Source organism: Pyrus communis, chromosome 4 (assembly GCF_963583255.1).
Source record: "Pyrus communis chromosome 4, drPyrComm1.1, whole genome shotgun sequence".
Classification (NCBI taxonomy): Eukaryota; Viridiplantae; Streptophyta; class Magnoliopsida; order Rosales; family Rosaceae; genus Pyrus; species Pyrus communis.
The window spans coordinates 10,773,810-10,790,788 of record NC_084806.1 but is presented as its reverse complement, the minus strand read 5'-3'; the positions used below and the strand labels follow the sequence as shown (position 1 = coordinate 10,790,788).

The window sequence follows — 16,979 nt, the reverse complement described above, 5'->3', positions numbered from 1 at the left end:
TCATTATTTTTCGCCCAGAGGCTTCAAAAATATATAATTTAAATTCGGTCCCTCTCTCACCGCTGTCTCTCACTCTTCTCCTCTTTCGTTCACGAAACCCTCGATCTGATAAAATTAACAACCGCCATGGCGAGAGCTTCGAAGCCGCAGGTGTCGTCTGACGAAGCCCCATCCAACGGCTTTAATTCGTCGGAGGAAGAGCCGATCAACGACCAGGAGGAGGAGGAGGTCGACGAGGAGGAGCTCGAAGCCGTGGCTCGCACCGCTGGCTCCGACGACGACGAGGCAGCCGCCGACGAGAACTACCCCGGCTCCGACGATGACATGGTGGCCGATGATGGCTTGGAGGAGGAAGAGGTATGACATTTACGATTTTGCCATTGCGGTAGTGTCTACGGTGGTGCTTTGGATCTGAGCTGTGAGGTGTTACTGCTGGTGTGTTATGGTTGTTTCAAATTGAAGTTTGGGAATTTGTTGCGCTAGGCTTTTGGCGGTACAGGGATTGGTTGCTTTTTCCCCATTTTTGGGATAGAAGAATGGGGAAGGAGAGAAACGAATGCCTTGGCCTGGCGTTATTAAATTGATTTCTCAGCATTTTTAGTTTTGTTTTGCGTGGTGGTCTTTGAAGAAAAACAAGTTTCTTTGTACTGGCACTTTGTTTTCTGATATGAAAGCTGAGTAATGAACTGCGAGTGGTTATTTTTTTGTCATTGTTTGTGCATTTACCGGAAGTACTGAAGCTTCTCCAAATTTCTTGGCTCTTGGTGGATAATAGTTGTCAATGGCATCACCTAAGAGTTGTTGGCCTAGCGGTCAGGTCCTTGGTTTGCTCCCAAGTGGGCTGGGGTTCGACTCTCTCCCACGGTACCCACCTAGCAAAAATGCTATAGTTTCTTGCTCCGCAAATGTTGTGGGGTCAGGCCGCGGGGGGGGGGGGGGGGGGCTAGTTATTAGTGACTCGGATACACTAGTTTCCAACAAACAAAAAACTAGTTGGCATTGGCATCATTGTACTTGGGTTTGACTCTTTAAGGTTTGCTGGTGTAAGTGCCAAAGCATTTCAGCGCACCTTTTTTTTGACCAAAGGTTCTGTCATTCATGCAGGATGATGAAGCTAGTTTGAGTAATGCTGAAATTGGAAAACGGGAAAAGGCTAGGCTCAGAGACATGCAAAATTTGAAGAGACAAAAGGTTCAAGAAATATTGGATGCACAAAATGCAGCCATTGAGGCTGACATGGTGAGTGCGTTGGAAGGGTTAATATGGTGCTGTGTTTGCACTTGTTATTGGATATGTAGTCTCTTTTATAAGGTAGCTGATTTTTTTGGTATTGGTTTAATTACAGAATAACAAGGGGAAGGGGCGGTTGAAGTATCTTCTGCAGCAGACAGAGTTATTTGCCCATTTTGCTAAAGGTGACCAGTCTGCATCCCAGAAGAAAGTGAAGGGAAAGTAAGTTCACTAATTATTGCAGAGTCTTTGCGTATTCATAATCTATACTATTTGGTCATTGATTATTGTCTTCGGTAGTATATTTTCCTTGAAGAGATAAATAGGAATCAAAATTTTGAGCTAGAATTTCTTTTGTGTAAAAAAATGTAGAATGATTGCCTTTAATTGGTTATGATTATTGCATGAGGGAATTAAGATTTTGAAAGTTCTTACTGGTGCTTACTTGTTTAATCACAAATTTAGAGGTCGTCATGCTTCAAAATTAACTGAAGAGGAAGAGGATGAAGAATGCCTTAAGGAGGAAGAAGATGGATTGGCTGGGGCTGGAACCACACGGCTGTTGACACAACCTTGTTGTGAGAAATTTTTCTTAAATCTAGTTGATTTTCTGAAGGCTGCTTTAAAATTTACTTCACTGTTTAGGTACAGTTTAAAGTTTTAGACTTGCTTTTCCTTTTTCCTTTTGTTCAGGTATTCAGGGGAAGATGAGGGATTACCAACTGGCTGGATTGAACTGGCTCATACGACTCTATGAAAATGGTATAAATGGAATCCTTGCAGATGAAATGGTAAGCACTGATTTGCGGCTAATAGGGTTAAATCTTTCCTTTCTTCCATTTATGAATTGTGTTTTATTCTGTGTGAGCTGTCCTAACGATGAATACGTTTTTGTTCTCTTCCATCAGGGGCTTGGTAAAACATTGCAAACCATCTCCTTATTGGGATACCTGCATGAGTTTAGAGGAATAACTGGCCCTCATATGGTAGTTGCTCCAAAGTCAACTCTTGGAAACTGGATGAATGAGATTCGGCGTTTCTGCCCCATCTTGCGTGCTGTGAAATTTCTTGGAAATCCTGATGAAAGAGTAAGTCATTCTGGTGTGATTTGTATGCACGAGTTATTTAAGTTTTGGATACTCTGCTCAAGATTTCATTTCTTTCTCTATCTTGCAGAAGCATATACGTGAGGACCTGCTGGTTGCTGGGAATTTTGATGTATGTGTCACAAGTTTTGAAATGGCCATCAAAGAGAAGACTTGCTTACGCCGTTTTAGTTGGCGTTATATAATAATTGATGAAGCCCATCGTATTAAGAACGAGAATTCACTGCTTTCAAAAACCATGAGGCTGTATAATACTAACTTCCGCCTCCTAATTACAGGTACACCGCTTCAGGTATGAATTGCGATATTTCTTTGATTTATGGGACATGCTACATGCTGGATTAATTTTGTTTGGCGATGCTTTATTTATGCATACCTAGCATGGCACTTGAAAGTTTCTAATTTATTTTTATTCGATGTCAATTTTTGAGGGTAACCTGGGTTAAATTTAATTTCTAAGTAGCAAGAATATTAGGGAAAATGACAAGTCACCCATTTCAGTTACTGTAAAATAGTCTGTTATCTCAAACAGTGGTTTTAAGTACTATTTGCTCATTGTTGATGACTTTAGCAAATATAGCTGGTTCTTTCCTTTGAAGTCCAAGTCAGATGTTTGTTCTACATTTGTTGACTTCAAATCTTATGTGGAAAATTTACTTGGCAATAAAATCAAAGTTTTGTGCTCAGATTCAGGGGGTGAATTCATCAGTACCTCTTTTGCTTCCTTTCTCAGTACACATGGCATTTTTCACCAATTTAGCTGTCCACATACCCCTGAATAGAATAGTTGTGCTGAGAGAAAGCACAGGCATCTTGTTGAGACAGCTCGTACTTTGCTAGTTGCTTCTCATGTTCCTCATGTATTTTGGGTTGAAGCCTTCTCCACTGCCATCTATCTTATTAATCGGCTTCCCATCTCTGGTATTTCCTCATCACCATGGGAATTATTATTCAAGCAACCCCCAGATTACTCTAAAATTAAAGTGTTTGGTTGCCAATGCTTCCCTTGGCTCCAACCATATGTTCACAGCAAATTAGATGCCAAGAGCAAAAGTTGCATTTCTCTCGGATATAGCCTTCAACACAAAGGCTATAGATGTCTTGATCCCCTCACCACTCGAATTTACATCTCCAGACATGTTGTCTTTGATGAAAGTTCTTATCCATTTCAATCACTGCAGCCTCCCTGTTTCTGTCCCAACCCATCCTCACCAGCAAGCTCTTCCTCTTTGGATCTTTATTTTGAGAAATATATTCCCCATCTCTCTACTAGCCGTGCACCATCTTCTTCACCTGTTTCTACTTCTGCCTCCGATTCTCCCCATCCTTCTTCTTCTCAACCCATTTCAGTCCCTTATGCTTCCAGTTCTGACTTTGTTTCTGAATCCTCCACCTTACCCTTAAGTCAGTCCAATCCTCCTCCTCTTCCTCTTAATTCTCATCCAATGATCACAAGATCCAAGGCTGGCATTTATAAATCTATCCCTCATGCCTATGCAGCAACTAAGCATCCTTTTCCTGTTGACACTGATTATGTTCCCAGTACATACCTGCAAGCTTCTAAGCATGCTCATTGGCGAGCTGCAATGCAAGATGAGTATAATGCATTGATCTCTACTGGTACTTGGTCCATTGTCCCCTCTCATCCTTCCCAAAATATAGTTGGATGTAAATGGGTGTTTCGAGTTAAGAAAAAGGCTGATGGCACCATTGACAGATTTAAGGCCCGACTAGTGGCAAAGGGTTTTCATCAACAAGAAGGTATTGACTTCCAAGAGACCTTTAGTCCAGTTGCCAAGCCAGTTACCATTCGGATCTTACTCAGTCTTGCTGTCCAACATAACTGGTTTCTCAATCAATTGGATATAAGCAATGCCTTTCTTCACGGTGACTTAAAGGAGGATGTCTACATGCAACAACCTCCCGGGTTTGTTGATCCCAATTCTCCTACTTCAGTTTGTAAGTTGAAGAAATCCCTATATGGACTAAAACAAGCTCCTCAAGCTTGGTTTGATAAACTTTTTTAAGCTCTTCATTCTCTTGGGTTTCAACAATCTTCATCCAATGCCTCATTGTTTGTTCTTCATGGTCCTCATTTGGTTATTGTTCTTGTGTATGTTGATGACATTCTAGTAACCGGTCCTCACTCCCAAATCTGTCAACAGTTTATCACCCAACTCAGTTCTCAGTTTCCAGTAAAGGATCTTGGTCCTCTACACTACTTCTTGGGCTTAGAAGTACACAGATCCTCCCATGGCATTTTTGTTCATCAATCCAAGTACTTAATTGATCTTCTTAAGAAAACACACATGGAGGGTGCCAAACCGTGCTGCACACCCCTTAGTTCCACAAAATTAGATAACAGTGGGCCACTATTGTCCAACCCCACTGAATATCGTTCTATTGTTGGGGGATTACAATACCTTACTTGGACTAGACCGGATCTCGCTTTTGCTGTCAACCAGATCTGCCAATTCATGCATGCTCCCAGGGAACAACATCTTCAGGCAGCCAAACGAGTTCTCTGATTTCTTAAAGGTTCTCTTTCCCACGGTTTATGGTTCACAAAGGGTTCAACCCATCTTTCAGCATACTCTGATGCTGATTGGGCTGGCTGCACTTTTGATAGAAGATCTACCAGTGGCTATTGTGTGTTCTTAGGCTCCAATCTCATTAGCTGGAGTGCTAAGAAACAAAGTACTGTTGCACGGTCATCTACAAAGGCTGAATATCGCTCCTTAGCTCATACAGCTGCTGAACTTACTTGGGTTTGCAAAATCCTCAGAGATCTTCACTTCCCTATCCCTACACTGCCTACACTTTGGTGTGACAACATCTCAGCCATCTCCCTAGCATCTAATCCTGTTTTTCATGCTCGTACAAAGCATGTTGAGATTGATTACCACTATATTCAAGAATTGGTTCTAGCTAATCTTCTCAAAGTTCAGTATGTTTGCAGTGCAGACCAATTAGCTGATCTTCACACCAAGTCCTTATCCAAAAGTCGATTTCAGTTCCTGTGCTCCAAGCTTCCCATTGGAATCTGTTCTGATTCCCCTTCTAGCTTGAGGGGGTGTATTAGGGAAAATGACAAGTCACCCATTTCAGTTACTGTAAAATAGTCTGTTATCTCTAAATGTAATTAGCTGTGCTAATGTTTGTGATTAGTTAGAACTGTTATAAGGTAGGTAGTTAAGGGTTATCTTTGTAAATAGCCAAAGGCTATATATATGTCTTCACAGTGTACAAAATAATTAATTCAGAAATACAATTGGAAAGCTTACAGAGGAAGTTTCCAGTTTCTATAAAGAATATTTCTTTTTAAGCATGCTTTTTATTTTTCCATGGTTTGCTTGCAGAATAATCTTCACGAACTATGGTCTCTGCTTAACTTTCTTCTGCCAGAGATATTTAGTTCTGCTGAAACTTTTGATGAATGGTTTCAAATATCTGGTGAGAACGACCAGCAGGAGGTTGTTCAACAGCTTCACAAGGTAGGCCTAAAGTCATCTTGAGTATTTGGTGCCCCTGCTTTATCATTGCAATATCTCACTTTGATTTATTCTTCGTTAAGGTCCTGCGGCCATTTCTTCTTCGAAGGTTGAAGTCAGATGTTGAGAAAGGTTTGCCTCCAAAAAAAGAAACAATTCTCAAAGTAGGCATGTCACAAATGCAGAAACAGTACTACAAGGCTTTACTACAAAAAGATCTGGAAGTTGTTAACGCTGGTGGAGAACGTAAACGCCTTCTGAACATAGCAATGCAGCTTCGTAAATGCTGTAATCATCCTTATCTTTTTCAAGGTGCTGAGCCTGGGCCTCCATATACGACTGGAGACCATCTTATCACAAATGCTGGTAAGCTTGACATTTTGTAAGTCATTGACTTCATTGATGCATATTGTTTGTTTGATCATCTAACACATCCTTATTAAATTTTCCATTGTAGGTAAAATGGTTCTTTTGGATAAGTTGCTTCCCAAGTTAAAAGAGCGTGATTCTAGGGTCCTAATATTTTCACAGGTTAGTTCTGTTCTGTGAAATCATTATACTTTTATTGGTATGAACTCATGTGAGTGTACGCAAATATGTTGTGAATTGCAATGCATGCCCAGAGATGTATCTCAATTCTGTTGTATGGTTCCTTGGTTTAAATGTCAGATGACTAGGCTGCTAGATATCCTTGAAGATTATTTAATGATGCGGGGGTACCTGTATTGTCGCATTGATGGCAATACTGGCGGAGAAGATCGTGATGCTTCCATTGATGCCTTCAACAAGCCTGGAAGTGAGAAATTTGTGTTTTTGCTATCGACCAGAGCTGGAGGACTTGGTATTAATCTTGCCACTGCAGATGTTGTCATCCTATATGACAGTGATTGGTGAGCATCTTTATCATTGTCTTTATACCGATGGTCATTGTTCTGTCTACATTTCTATACCTCTGGTGTTTGATATTGCTTTAATATGTGACGTGTCCTAGGAACCCTCAAGTTGATTTGCAAGCACAAGATCGTGCTCACAGGATTGGTCAGAAGAAAGAAGTTCAAGTGTTCCGGTTCTGCACTGAGGTATGAATGTGTTCTGACATGATACATTTCAAACTAAGTAATGTTTGTATATGGGTAGTTTCTCATTGTGCATTGTTTACACTTTGAAACAGTATACTATTGAGGAAAAAGTTATTGAGAGGGCTTATAAAAAGCTTGCTCTTGATGCTTTGGTGATTCAACAAGGGCGATTAGCAGAGCAAAAAAGTATGGAACACAATTTTTTTTCTAAGATCTTTTAAGCAAGCATATGCACAAATTTATTTCCTTTAATTTTGTTCTTGTTGTATGCAGCTGTTAATAAAGATGAATTACTTCAAATGGTGAGGTTTGGTGCTGAAATGGTCTTCAGTTCCAAGGATAGCACAATTACTGATGAGGACATTGATAGGATTATTGCTAAAGGAGAAGAGACAACTGCTGAGCTTGATGCAAAGATGAAGAAATTTACTGAAGATGCTATCAAATTTAAGATGGATGATAGTATGTTTGTCAATTTATTGTTACTTTCCTTTATGCATTAGATTATATTTTTGTTATTGCAATTGATGTTAAAATGGAAATTGCAATTTTCTAATGTTGGTGCTGTTTCTGCAGCTGCTGAATTGTATGACTTTGATGATGAAAAGGTGGGCACCATATTCTTTTAATTTTCTTCTTCTATCAAATTTTTATGGTTATGGTATTATTTCATTTGGCTTACCGTAGTTTTGTTCGTCTTTGTGATTTATAACTCATTTTGTGTGTATCTTTTTACCTGATGAAGGATGACAAGCTTGATTTCAAGAAAATTGTTAGCGATAACTGGATTGAACCACCAAAAAGAGAGCGGAAGCGCAAGTATGGATTTACCTGTCTGCCTCTTTACTTTGCATTTTTTTTCTCTAGTTTATAAGCATGAATTTTTGTGCTTTCGTTATTAGTTACTCAGAGTCTGAATACTTTAAGCAAACAATGCGCCAAGGTGCTCCAGCAAAACCAAGAGAGCCTCGAATTCCACGCATGCCTCAATTGTAAGCGCCTCCTTAAGCTGGTTGTTGACTGATTCTCATCTGTGTTATGTTCTTTGACCTTTTATAAATGTTCAATAATTCTTATTATCTATTCTTGCCTTTTTGTCTACAGACATGATTTCCAATTTTTCCACACACAAAGGTTGAATGAGCTGTATGAAAAAGAAGTACGTTTCCTCATGGTATGTATAAGTGAACTACTATATTCATTTCTATTTATGGCTTGAGATATATGCGCCTTTGCAGCCTATTTATCTATCTTAATTTTTTCGAAAAATTCTCAGCAAACTCATCAGAAGAATCAGTTGAAAGATACAATAGAGGTGGAGGAACCAGAAGGTATTTATGGTTTTCATATGAATTCAATTAATGTGCTTTTGTGTTTTCTGCTATTCCATATGCTAACTGCGTATTCAAATGTATAGAAGTTGGAGATCCTTTGACTGCTGAGGAGGTGGAAGAAAAGGAAAGCCTGTTAGAAGAGGCAAGTATAATATATGCTGCAGATAAGGTTCTCATCGAGGTTTTCTTTATTGAGCTTTTTTATTGGTCGATTTCAGGGTTTCTCTACTTGGAGTAGAAGAGATTTTAATACCTTCATTAGGGCCTGTGAGAAGTATGGCCGTAATGACATAAAAAGCATTGCTGCCGAGATGGAAGGGAAAACAGAGAAGGAAGTTGAAAGATACGCAAAGGTTTTTAAAGAAAGATACAAGGAGTTAAATGGTAAGCGATGTCCAGCAGTTATGTGTTGGTAGCTTTAGGTAGACAATGTCGTTGGTTAAAGTCTAAGGCTCTATTTGGAAACGTTGGAAGGCGGGATTTGGAATTGGCTTTAAAGCTAAATATCATGATCCTTAATTTTTAAATATACTATCCACATGCAACATGAATTGGTTTTAAATCTAAATAATCCAACCAAAAAAATTGATTTGTTTGCAGTTGTCCAGGTATTGAATTTCAAATCATGTGACTGGATTTTCTATGGCTTGTATTGCTCAGTGCTTGAGCATATTAATGTCTCACCATGATTTGTGGTAGATAGGCAATTTGACATCACTGATTTTTATTGCTTAAGCACCCTTTCTAAGTACGCTTTCCAAGAAATCATCTCAGATTCTGAGCAAGTTAGATCTCATATGAGTTATGAACTCAAGCACATGTTAGATGCTTGAGTTACTTGAGTTTCTTTTCATTGGTTGGGAAATCAGAAAAAGCTAGTTTGTGATTGAGCTAACGAGACTTGGGGCGCTTACATGTGTGTGTGTGTGTGTAGAAATGTCATATATATACACACACATATATATTCACATTATACATACAATGTCTTTTGGTTTTGTTTAGGGACCTGTTGTGATTGGAACCTTAGATTCCAAATTGTTGACTCTATTGGTGCTTTCAGATTATGATAGGATCATTAAGAACATTGAAAGAGGTGAGGCTAGAATTTCCCGCAAAGATGAGATCATGAAAGCCATTGGGAAGAAGTTGGATCGTTACAAGAATCCATGGCTGGAATTGAAGATCCAGTATGGTCAAAACAAAGGGAAGTTGTACAATGAAGAATGCGATCGTTTCATGGTACAGTTTGGGACTCTCTAGACTCTGTTCTATACAAACTCTGATTTTTTGATGTTTAATCTCTGGTGGTTTTTCATGTCTATGTCACTACAGTTGTGCATGGTTCACAAACTTGGGTATGGGAATTGGGACGAGTTGAAGGCAGAATTCCGCACATCACCCTTGTTTCGTTTTGATTGGTTTGTGAAGTCTCGCACAACTCAGGAACTCGCTAGGAGGTGTGATACAATAATTAGACTGGTGGAGAAAGAGAACCAAGAATACGACGAGAGGGAGAGACAGGCCCGCAAAGAGAAGAAGCTTGCTAAGGTTTGAAGGCTTCAAATGCACACATTTATTTTGTACTTTATTATTTTTTTTTTTTCCGTTCCTGTGTAAGTTTATCTTACATTGCCGGTCCCAAGCCCGGATAAAGGAGGGGAAGGGCGTTAGGTAGTTGAGAACCGACACTCCTATCTTACGTCGAATCCTTGGGATGCGATCATACCAACTCACATGCACCGGATCCCATCCGAACTCCGAAGTTAAGCGAGTTTGGGCGAGAGTAGTATTAGGATGGATGACCACCTGGGAAGTTCTCGTGTTGTATCCCCCCACAGCCGACCCCACCCATTGGGAAAAGGCTTTGTTGTGTTGTGTTCGTTCCTGGTCTAGTGTCAAGCTTGTTTTAAAGAAATGTTCCCAATTAGATGATGCGTTATCATGTATCATGTTTTGTTTCAGAGCATGACACCATCGAAGCGGGCCATGGGCAGGCAGCCGACTGAGAACCCAAATTCCGGAAAGAAGAGGAAGCAATTAACAATGGATGATTATGTCAACTCGGTATGTGTTTCTTTTATTGAGTTGTACAGTGTGTCGATTTTTAATCTCTGTAAGTGGTGGCTGATGGCTTGAATAACTGAAACAATTTATGGTCTTATTTTGCAGGGTAAAAAGAGGAAATGATCAAACAAAAACATCCTGAATGCTTTTGGGTGCTTGAGGCATCAGATGTTTCGACATCGAAAAGCACGGAGTAAGTTTAGGCTTTTTGTCTTTCGGATCACGGTCGGTTCAACATTACCCGTGATCGGAGTAGTGACCGTGATCTTAGTAGCGGTAGGGTTAGCCGAATTATAAAGATATGCATAAAGAAATAGAGACTAGTTCTGATCTACCGACAATGTTTTGAACACCATGGATGTCATTCAATGAGATGTATGTCTTTGGTATACTGCTTGTCTGATGTGTAGAGAGGATATTATCTCTGCAGTTCCTCTCCGTTGCGGTTGCAGGATATATTTCTTCTAAAAGTTGGATGATATTAGTAGACGTGTGGTTGGTCAAGTTGAGTAGAGCAGTGTTGTACTAGCTTACGCTGACCTCAGGAGCTTCTCTCGTTTACGGTTTTCTAGCAAGGGTTAAGGTGCATACAATACGATGCGATTTGGTGGTCGAGCTATAATTTTATGAAGTACAAAGCAAGGGGGTTGCTACGAAGTACCAAGCATGAAAAACAATGTTTTGCAATATCAATTTTGTACATTGAACAATGAAGACAATAAAAATAAAAACATATGGGAAAATAACTTCACAAGGAGAGAAATATACACGGGAAAAACAATTGGATCGACGTTTCTGTATAGGCCGAAAACATGACTCAGAAATCCATCCATACACGAGATTGTATGAGAGAGTACAAAAGATGCAACATCATCCAAACCAAACCCACTACTTCCCCAAAACGTACAGGCTACACATCATACGGGGCAAAAATTATACATCGTTCCGACGACTCTCCCTGTAATATGAGCATCAGAACATTAATACAAAGACCAACATGTTGCATACAACCGTTCTGTTGTCGGGCGCAACCCGAAAATCATTAAACTACCCCCATTCCTCCAATCCCTTTCTCGACTTGTTTCTTCCTTTACTGCAATACCCGAGCATTCAGTTTCCATACTCAACTACAAGAATGACATATCACAAGCAAACAACAGCCAAAGCCGGAGGATGACAGAATACTTATTCCCTCGGTGAGCATGGACACCAATACCGTAAAGGATGAATGCAGCTCTCGTAATCTTCTCTTTCATCGCAATGTCCCCCAGAAACTTACAATACATTTTTCCTCAGAAGAAAACTTTACCAGGCTTGTCGCTGCATTTACTCATTTGTACCGTCAAAGCTACCCATCGCATTTGCTCGCTTCTTTTCTCTCCAATTTTCACCCCAAACCTTTGCCTCAGCCACTGCACGTTCTCTATCTAGATCACGGTTTCTGGGAGTTTCCCGTGCTCTCCCAGCACTTAATGGGCTGTCTCTCTGAGACTCTTGTCGGTCCAACCCATCTAAACCTCCTCTTCTCCCAGACCCAGTGCCAGTTTCAACCCTCCCTAATTCTGCGGCGGTATTCAAGTCCTTATTGGGGTCTCTTCTTCTGAAATCAGGTGAGTTTTTATGCCTAGCAGGAGAACCCTGTCGTCCACCACGTTCAGAGTCATCTGGGCTATCTAGCCCATCTCCCATGTTCCTTCGTTCATCCCTGTGCCTAGGAGTAGATGGACCAACTCTGTTACTTTGAGTACTGGCTGCATTTGGATCATATGTTTGGGAGGCTAAGTACGTGAGAGCAGTCACAACATCCCCTATTAGAGGCCTTGTAGCCGCTTGCTCCTGCAAACACATGGCTGCAACAGCAAGAGCTTGGTAGAGCCCTCGCATTGGGTAACGGCCTTGCAATAGCGGATCGGCCATTTTCGGGAACTTCCTACGATCCTTGAAGAGTGGCCGTGCCTGTAAACCGAATATCCACAAAACGAGAAGACGAAAACAAAAGGACAGCTTTGTTTCAAGTGAATTTGCGGAGTGATGAAAACTTATCTGAAAAAATATTAACAACCAAAATTATAAAAATGACAAATGCATACTTACCCATGCAACAAGATTATGCTCTCCAGGACCTCGGGTATTATCAATGGCTTTTCGCCCTGTAATAAGTTCAAGGAAGACCACTCCAAAACTGTAGACATCGGACTTCAGAGTCAGCTGGCCAGTCATAGCATACTCTGGAGCACAGTAGCCATATGTTCCCATCACACGTGTGGAGACGTGTGTCTTGTCACCAACGGGACCTAGTTTTGCAAGCCCAAAATCAGATAACTTTGGGTGAAAACCCTCGTCAAGAAGGATGTTTGACGATTTCAAGTCTCTGTATATGACGGGAGGGTTTGCTTTATCATGCAAATATTCCAAACCCTTAGCTGCACCCGCCGCAATCTTCATTCTTGTGTTCCAGTCCAGGGGTTCCTTGTCTGATGGAAGATCTGAAAATGTAAAACAGAAGCAATGTGGATGATTGAAAGAAATTGTACACATCGAAAACAAACTTCAGATTTGTAAGTAACAAAGAGATTTGAAGGGAGAAGAAATTGTTCACCAAAAAAAAAAAATAATGATACTGCAAAATTAGGTTTTGGGGTTTTGGCAATATGACTGAGCAGAGTGTTTACTGGCCCTTCTCAGTGCATTGAATTTGAAAGTTAGACGTTACAAAAGTAGTCAGTTTGCGGCAAAGTCCACTAACCTTCAAGTTAACATACTCTTTCTTTTACATAGCAATATTTAGTTTTTCATTTGTAAGTACTGTGAAAGGTTTCCTAGAGATCCTTGGTACACTTGAACCCAGGTCTGGGTAGTTGACTGTCGGAAGAGGAGTTCATATCTTTGGAGCTATATTACTCAACTAAAAACCTTTTTGCCACTTAGCTTCACTTCAGGCCTTTTTCACCCATTTTTTTTCTGTTCCAACAATTTTTTTAAGGTCCTTTTGATACCGTGAGCTTGAATCCAATCACTGTTCCGATGGGAAAATCCATTTTGAAAAATTACCCTCAACTGTAACTTTGACAGGTATCACCCTCAACTGATCAGAAAAGCAAACAATCTAATATCTATTCCTTTATTTCCATGCATTTATCTTACTGACCTAATTTTGGTTTCATTCATTCAGTTTTCCTAACATTCATTCAGTAACATAAGACGTATCTGGCATCAGCCAGTAAACACACAGTAAAAATATCCCTTCTGTATTCTACGACAATGTGGCAATTAGATTAACTGTTTCCTCTATTTTGAATCCGCATTTACTACCATGTCAGCCTTACGTACAGGACTCAGTGCATATCCCATGTGCATCACAGTGCGCCTTTTTTGGCCTACTAGTATCCTAAATGTACAGTCCATGGACTGTCAAATATGAAAAAATGAAATTTGGAACTTTCACTACTCAAAACAAGCCCAGAACTACAACAGAGACACAATGTCATGTCAACGCAATAAACTCAAAGTAAGAGCTATTCCAGACGTCAAGAGCCGATGAGGAGAAAGATGGCTAGGTTACAAAACTTAGTCATTTTAAAGCAATCCCATGTTTGTCTCCAACAAAAATTTTTATCACTGGTTTTGCTGATTTGAATCCCGCAATCTCACTATGGAAAGCATAATCAACTACGGAAAAACAGCGCAACGCTATGACTTTGACCAAGAAAGGAACTCATGCAGCATAACCAAGGGATTATGCCAGCAGTTGAGTACAGACTAAAAGTACAAGTTAGATTAAATAGATAGAATGGTCAAATAAATAGCAGGAATGACTTATTAATCATCACTCATCAGCATTTGATCTACTTCAGTGATGGTAATCTATTAGCTGAATCCCTGATTAACTCTTGTTTCATGTGAAAAATGTTGCCATAAAAACAAACCCTAAAATAGTATTGCAAGATATAAGATCACCTTAAGGAAACTAACATTCGAGGACTAACACAGGCAGAACAAGTTATCGAGAATATGTATTTAAGATAAGATGCATCGCCATTCGCCACTAAATCAGGGAAGAGTCATGTCATTATATTTTTCTATGGTAATAAGAGAAATTCGATCTAACCATGTAAATGATCCTCCAAGGATCCCAAGGGCATAAACTCATAAACAAGGAGGCGTTGATCCCCATCAGCACAATAGCCAATCAAGTTAACAAGGTTTGTGTGATGCAGAAGGCTAAGCATAAGAACCTCAACCAAAAATTCTCGATTTCCTTGAAGACCATTCCGGTCAAGTTGTTTCACTGCAACTACCTGGAAACAAATAAATTCATAGGAGAGATCGATCATGGACTACTAGATGGAAAATCAGCAATTGATGCTTCAAATGAACTCTGCATACAAGTTTACCACAATCCAGAAAATGCTGAATAAGATCCTAAATGTAACAGATAGTATCAAGACTCAGAAAAATACTTAAACATGCTATGGTGATGTTTCTCCATTTCATTTCGAACCAATGAACCTACCTGTCCTGTGCTCTCCAAGCGACCTTTGTAAACACGTCCAAAACCACCTTCACCCAACAAACATTCTGGCCTAAAATTCTTTGTTGCAGCTGCGAGCTCCCGGAAGGTAAATGTTTGTGCAGCAATGTGTGCCGTAGGTCCATCTTTTGGAATAGGTGGTTCCTTCTTAGGATCAGAACCATTCCGTAATTTTTTATCTGAAAAAGGGTCAAAGAAGTTGAAAAGGGGTTTGGTTAACAAAGAAACTAAAATACATAGAGCCAAGCGAACAACTTCTGAAGCTATAGAAACTATTCAGTAGCCTAACGGATATTCATAAAATTGGAAAGAAACAAAAAAAGACGAGGAGAGCTAAGGGCTGAAGTGGCCTAAATGATACTTCAATGTGAATGCACAAGCAAAGACCTCAGATTCAAAATCACTAACAACGACAGTTACTGCATACCGGGCACATATAAATTGTAATAACAGTTATTCTGTGACCATGTCAATTTAAAGCTTAAAACTAACATAATTTCTAAATGTTTGGTACATCTGGAAGTTAAAGAATGAACACAAAACGCCATAAACCGAAAGAAAAATGCTCGAAACTTCAGGAACTAATTGTAGATCTCCAGGATTGATTCACTTGCAACTCCATCAAGTTCAAATTCAAACAACACATATAAGAAAATCAACAATTAAGGAATTACTCCAACAAAGAAACCATAAAAACCCCAATTACCAAACCAACCAAAACCATCCAACAAAGACCACAGATGCATCAGATCAACCGAACTACATATTTTACCAACAACCCATGATCACGGTACACCACAAAAACCCCCAAAAAACACAAAATTCAGCAGAACCACAACCCACCAATCAAAAACCAAAGAAACCCAGAAAAACAACTTTGAAGTAAATAAAAAATTGGAGAGAAAAATTCACCAGAGCTAACTCTTGTAACATGGTGAGACTGAGCAGCTGAGCCTTCTTTAACTGATGAGTCCTTCTTGGTCACTTCCTTGACACCACTACCACCACCGCTGCCCTCTTTGTTTTTGGATGATCCAAAACAAGGAAAGCACCCACCCATATCAAACTCCAAGCAAAAAATCAAAATCTCCCCCAACAAAAAGTTCAAAACTTTTTCAACAATCACTCATCAGTCATCACCTACCTCCTTCCCCACAGTCCACACACACAACCCAATCTCCCAATTCCAATCAAAATTTCTAAATTCACCCACTTTCTCTCTCTCTATCTCTCTCTCTAGGATCCCAAGTGGCCATTTAAGAATAAGATCGAGACCAACATGTCTGAAGAAGCAGATCAACAAATCGAAGAAAAAAAACTGGTGTGGTGTAAGAAGAGAAGGTAAAGAAAAAGAAGACCCCCCACCCCCACGAAAAAAAATATTACAAGTTTTAAAAACAATAGGAGAAAAATTATGTAAAATATGAAGACCAACAATAATGAAATAATAAAAGGGGGATTAACTTTTAATTAATTGTAGGATTATGTAGTCATTAGGAGCTAATTACTCATACGTAATGTTAATCTCTTGGAATAATGAGAAGATGCCCTTATGCCACCAACAAGAAAAAAGAAATTTACTTTTTGGTTATGCTTTTTCTTTTATCCCTTGGGGTAGATAAATTTTTATTAATATTCTATGGACAAGTTATATGTTATTTTATTTTACGTGTTATGATAAAGTTTGACGAAAAAATTTCTACGCCTGACTTTGAAAATATGTCTGATAAAATATAAATTAATATATGAAACTTTATAATTTGAACGAAATAATAACGATATTTGACTGTATCAAAAAACTATTTGGACGAATGAAAAATTTTTAGTGTGCATGGAATCTGAATGGTACACTATATATCGTTATATAAGTGATGAAATATATTATTTTTCACGTATTCCTTCACTTACATATCGACATTTAGTGTATTATCCTGTATTCTAAACACATAAAAATCTTTATGGTGACGTCTAAAATTTACAATTGTTACTAATAATCATGAATGAGGATCATCTCCATGAGTGGGACCTACCTTTCGAAGGGATGTGCTTCCATACACACTTTGTGATGGACATCCTTAACACATGTCTTAAAACTACGAAGACCCTCTGGGTGGGGAAGAAAGGTTCCGATCCGTTGCGTTAGA

General features: G+C 39.4%; 2 protein-coding genes and 1 non-coding gene across 3 annotated transcripts; 2 read left to right on the top strand and 1 right to left on the bottom strand.

Annotated features, from left to right (window-relative positions):
- On the top strand, window positions 1-10,695 carry LOC137731869 (ISWI chromatin-remodeling complex ATPase CHR11-like). Its single transcript, XM_068471112.1, has 25 exons — window positions 1-357; window positions 1,105-1,239; window positions 1,346-1,452; window positions 1,696-1,808; window positions 1,924-2,021; window positions 2,139-2,318; window positions 2,407-2,628; window positions 5,696-5,830; window positions 5,911-6,193; window positions 6,285-6,358; window positions 6,497-6,717; window positions 6,819-6,906; window positions 6,999-7,092; window positions 7,180-7,368; window positions 7,483-7,514; window positions 7,652-7,725; window positions 7,809-7,898; window positions 8,011-8,080; window positions 8,183-8,237; window positions 8,324-8,382; window positions 8,459-8,624; window positions 9,301-9,479; window positions 9,573-9,788; window positions 10,203-10,304; window positions 10,410-10,695. The coding sequence occupies exons 1-25, from the start codon at window positions 127-129 to the stop codon at window positions 10,425-10,427; spliced, it is 3,231 nt and encodes a 1,076-aa protein (XP_068327213.1). The 5' UTR covers window positions 1-126; the 3' UTR covers window positions 10,428-10,695.
- Window positions 9,953-10,071, top strand: LOC137733045 (5S ribosomal RNA). The gene has a single exon (XR_011068365.1). It is a non-coding gene; the product is annotated as a 5S ribosomal RNA (ribosomal RNA).
- Window positions 10,696-10,971: 276 nt separating the features above from the next.
- LOC137731870 (serine/threonine-protein kinase PBL27-like) lies at window positions 10,972-16,249 on the bottom strand. Its single transcript, XM_068471113.1, has 5 exons — window positions 15,748-16,249; window positions 14,818-15,014; window positions 14,413-14,602; window positions 12,399-12,790; window positions 10,972-12,260 (listed from the first exon to the last, which is right to left on the bottom strand). Exons 1-5 carry the CDS (start codon window positions 15,893-15,895, stop codon window positions 11,631-11,633), a joined length of 1,557 nt encoding a protein of 518 aa, XP_068327214.1. The 5' UTR covers window positions 15,896-16,249; the 3' UTR covers window positions 10,972-11,630.
- Window positions 16,250-16,979: the final 730 nt, after the last annotated feature.

Bases quoted from the DNA above. Each gene is read 5' to 3' on its own strand.
- LOC137731869 (XM_068471112.1), top strand. From the start codon at position 127: ATGGCGAGAGCTTCGAAGCCGCAGGTGTCGTCTGACGAAGCCCCATCC. The intron at 358-1,104 runs GTATGACATTTA...TCATTCATGCAG, and splicing joins ATGGCTTGGAGGAGGAAGAG to GATGATGAAGCTAGTTTGAG. The intron at 2,319-2,406 runs GTAAGTCATTCT...TCTATCTTGCAG, and splicing joins TTGGAAATCCTGATGAAAGA to AAGCATATACGTGAGGACCT.
- LOC137731870 (XM_068471113.1), bottom strand. From the start codon at position 15,895: ATGGGTGGGTGCTTTCCTTGTTTTGGATCATCCAAAAACAAAGAGGGC. The intron at 14,603-14,817 runs GTAGGTTCATTG...ATTTGTTTCCAG, and splicing joins GCTTGGAGAGCACAGGACAG to GTAGTTGCAGTGAAACAACT. The intron at 12,261-12,398 runs GTAAGTATGCAT...TTCGGTTTACAG, and splicing joins AGCATAATCTTGTTGCATGG to GCACGGCCACTCTTCAAGGA.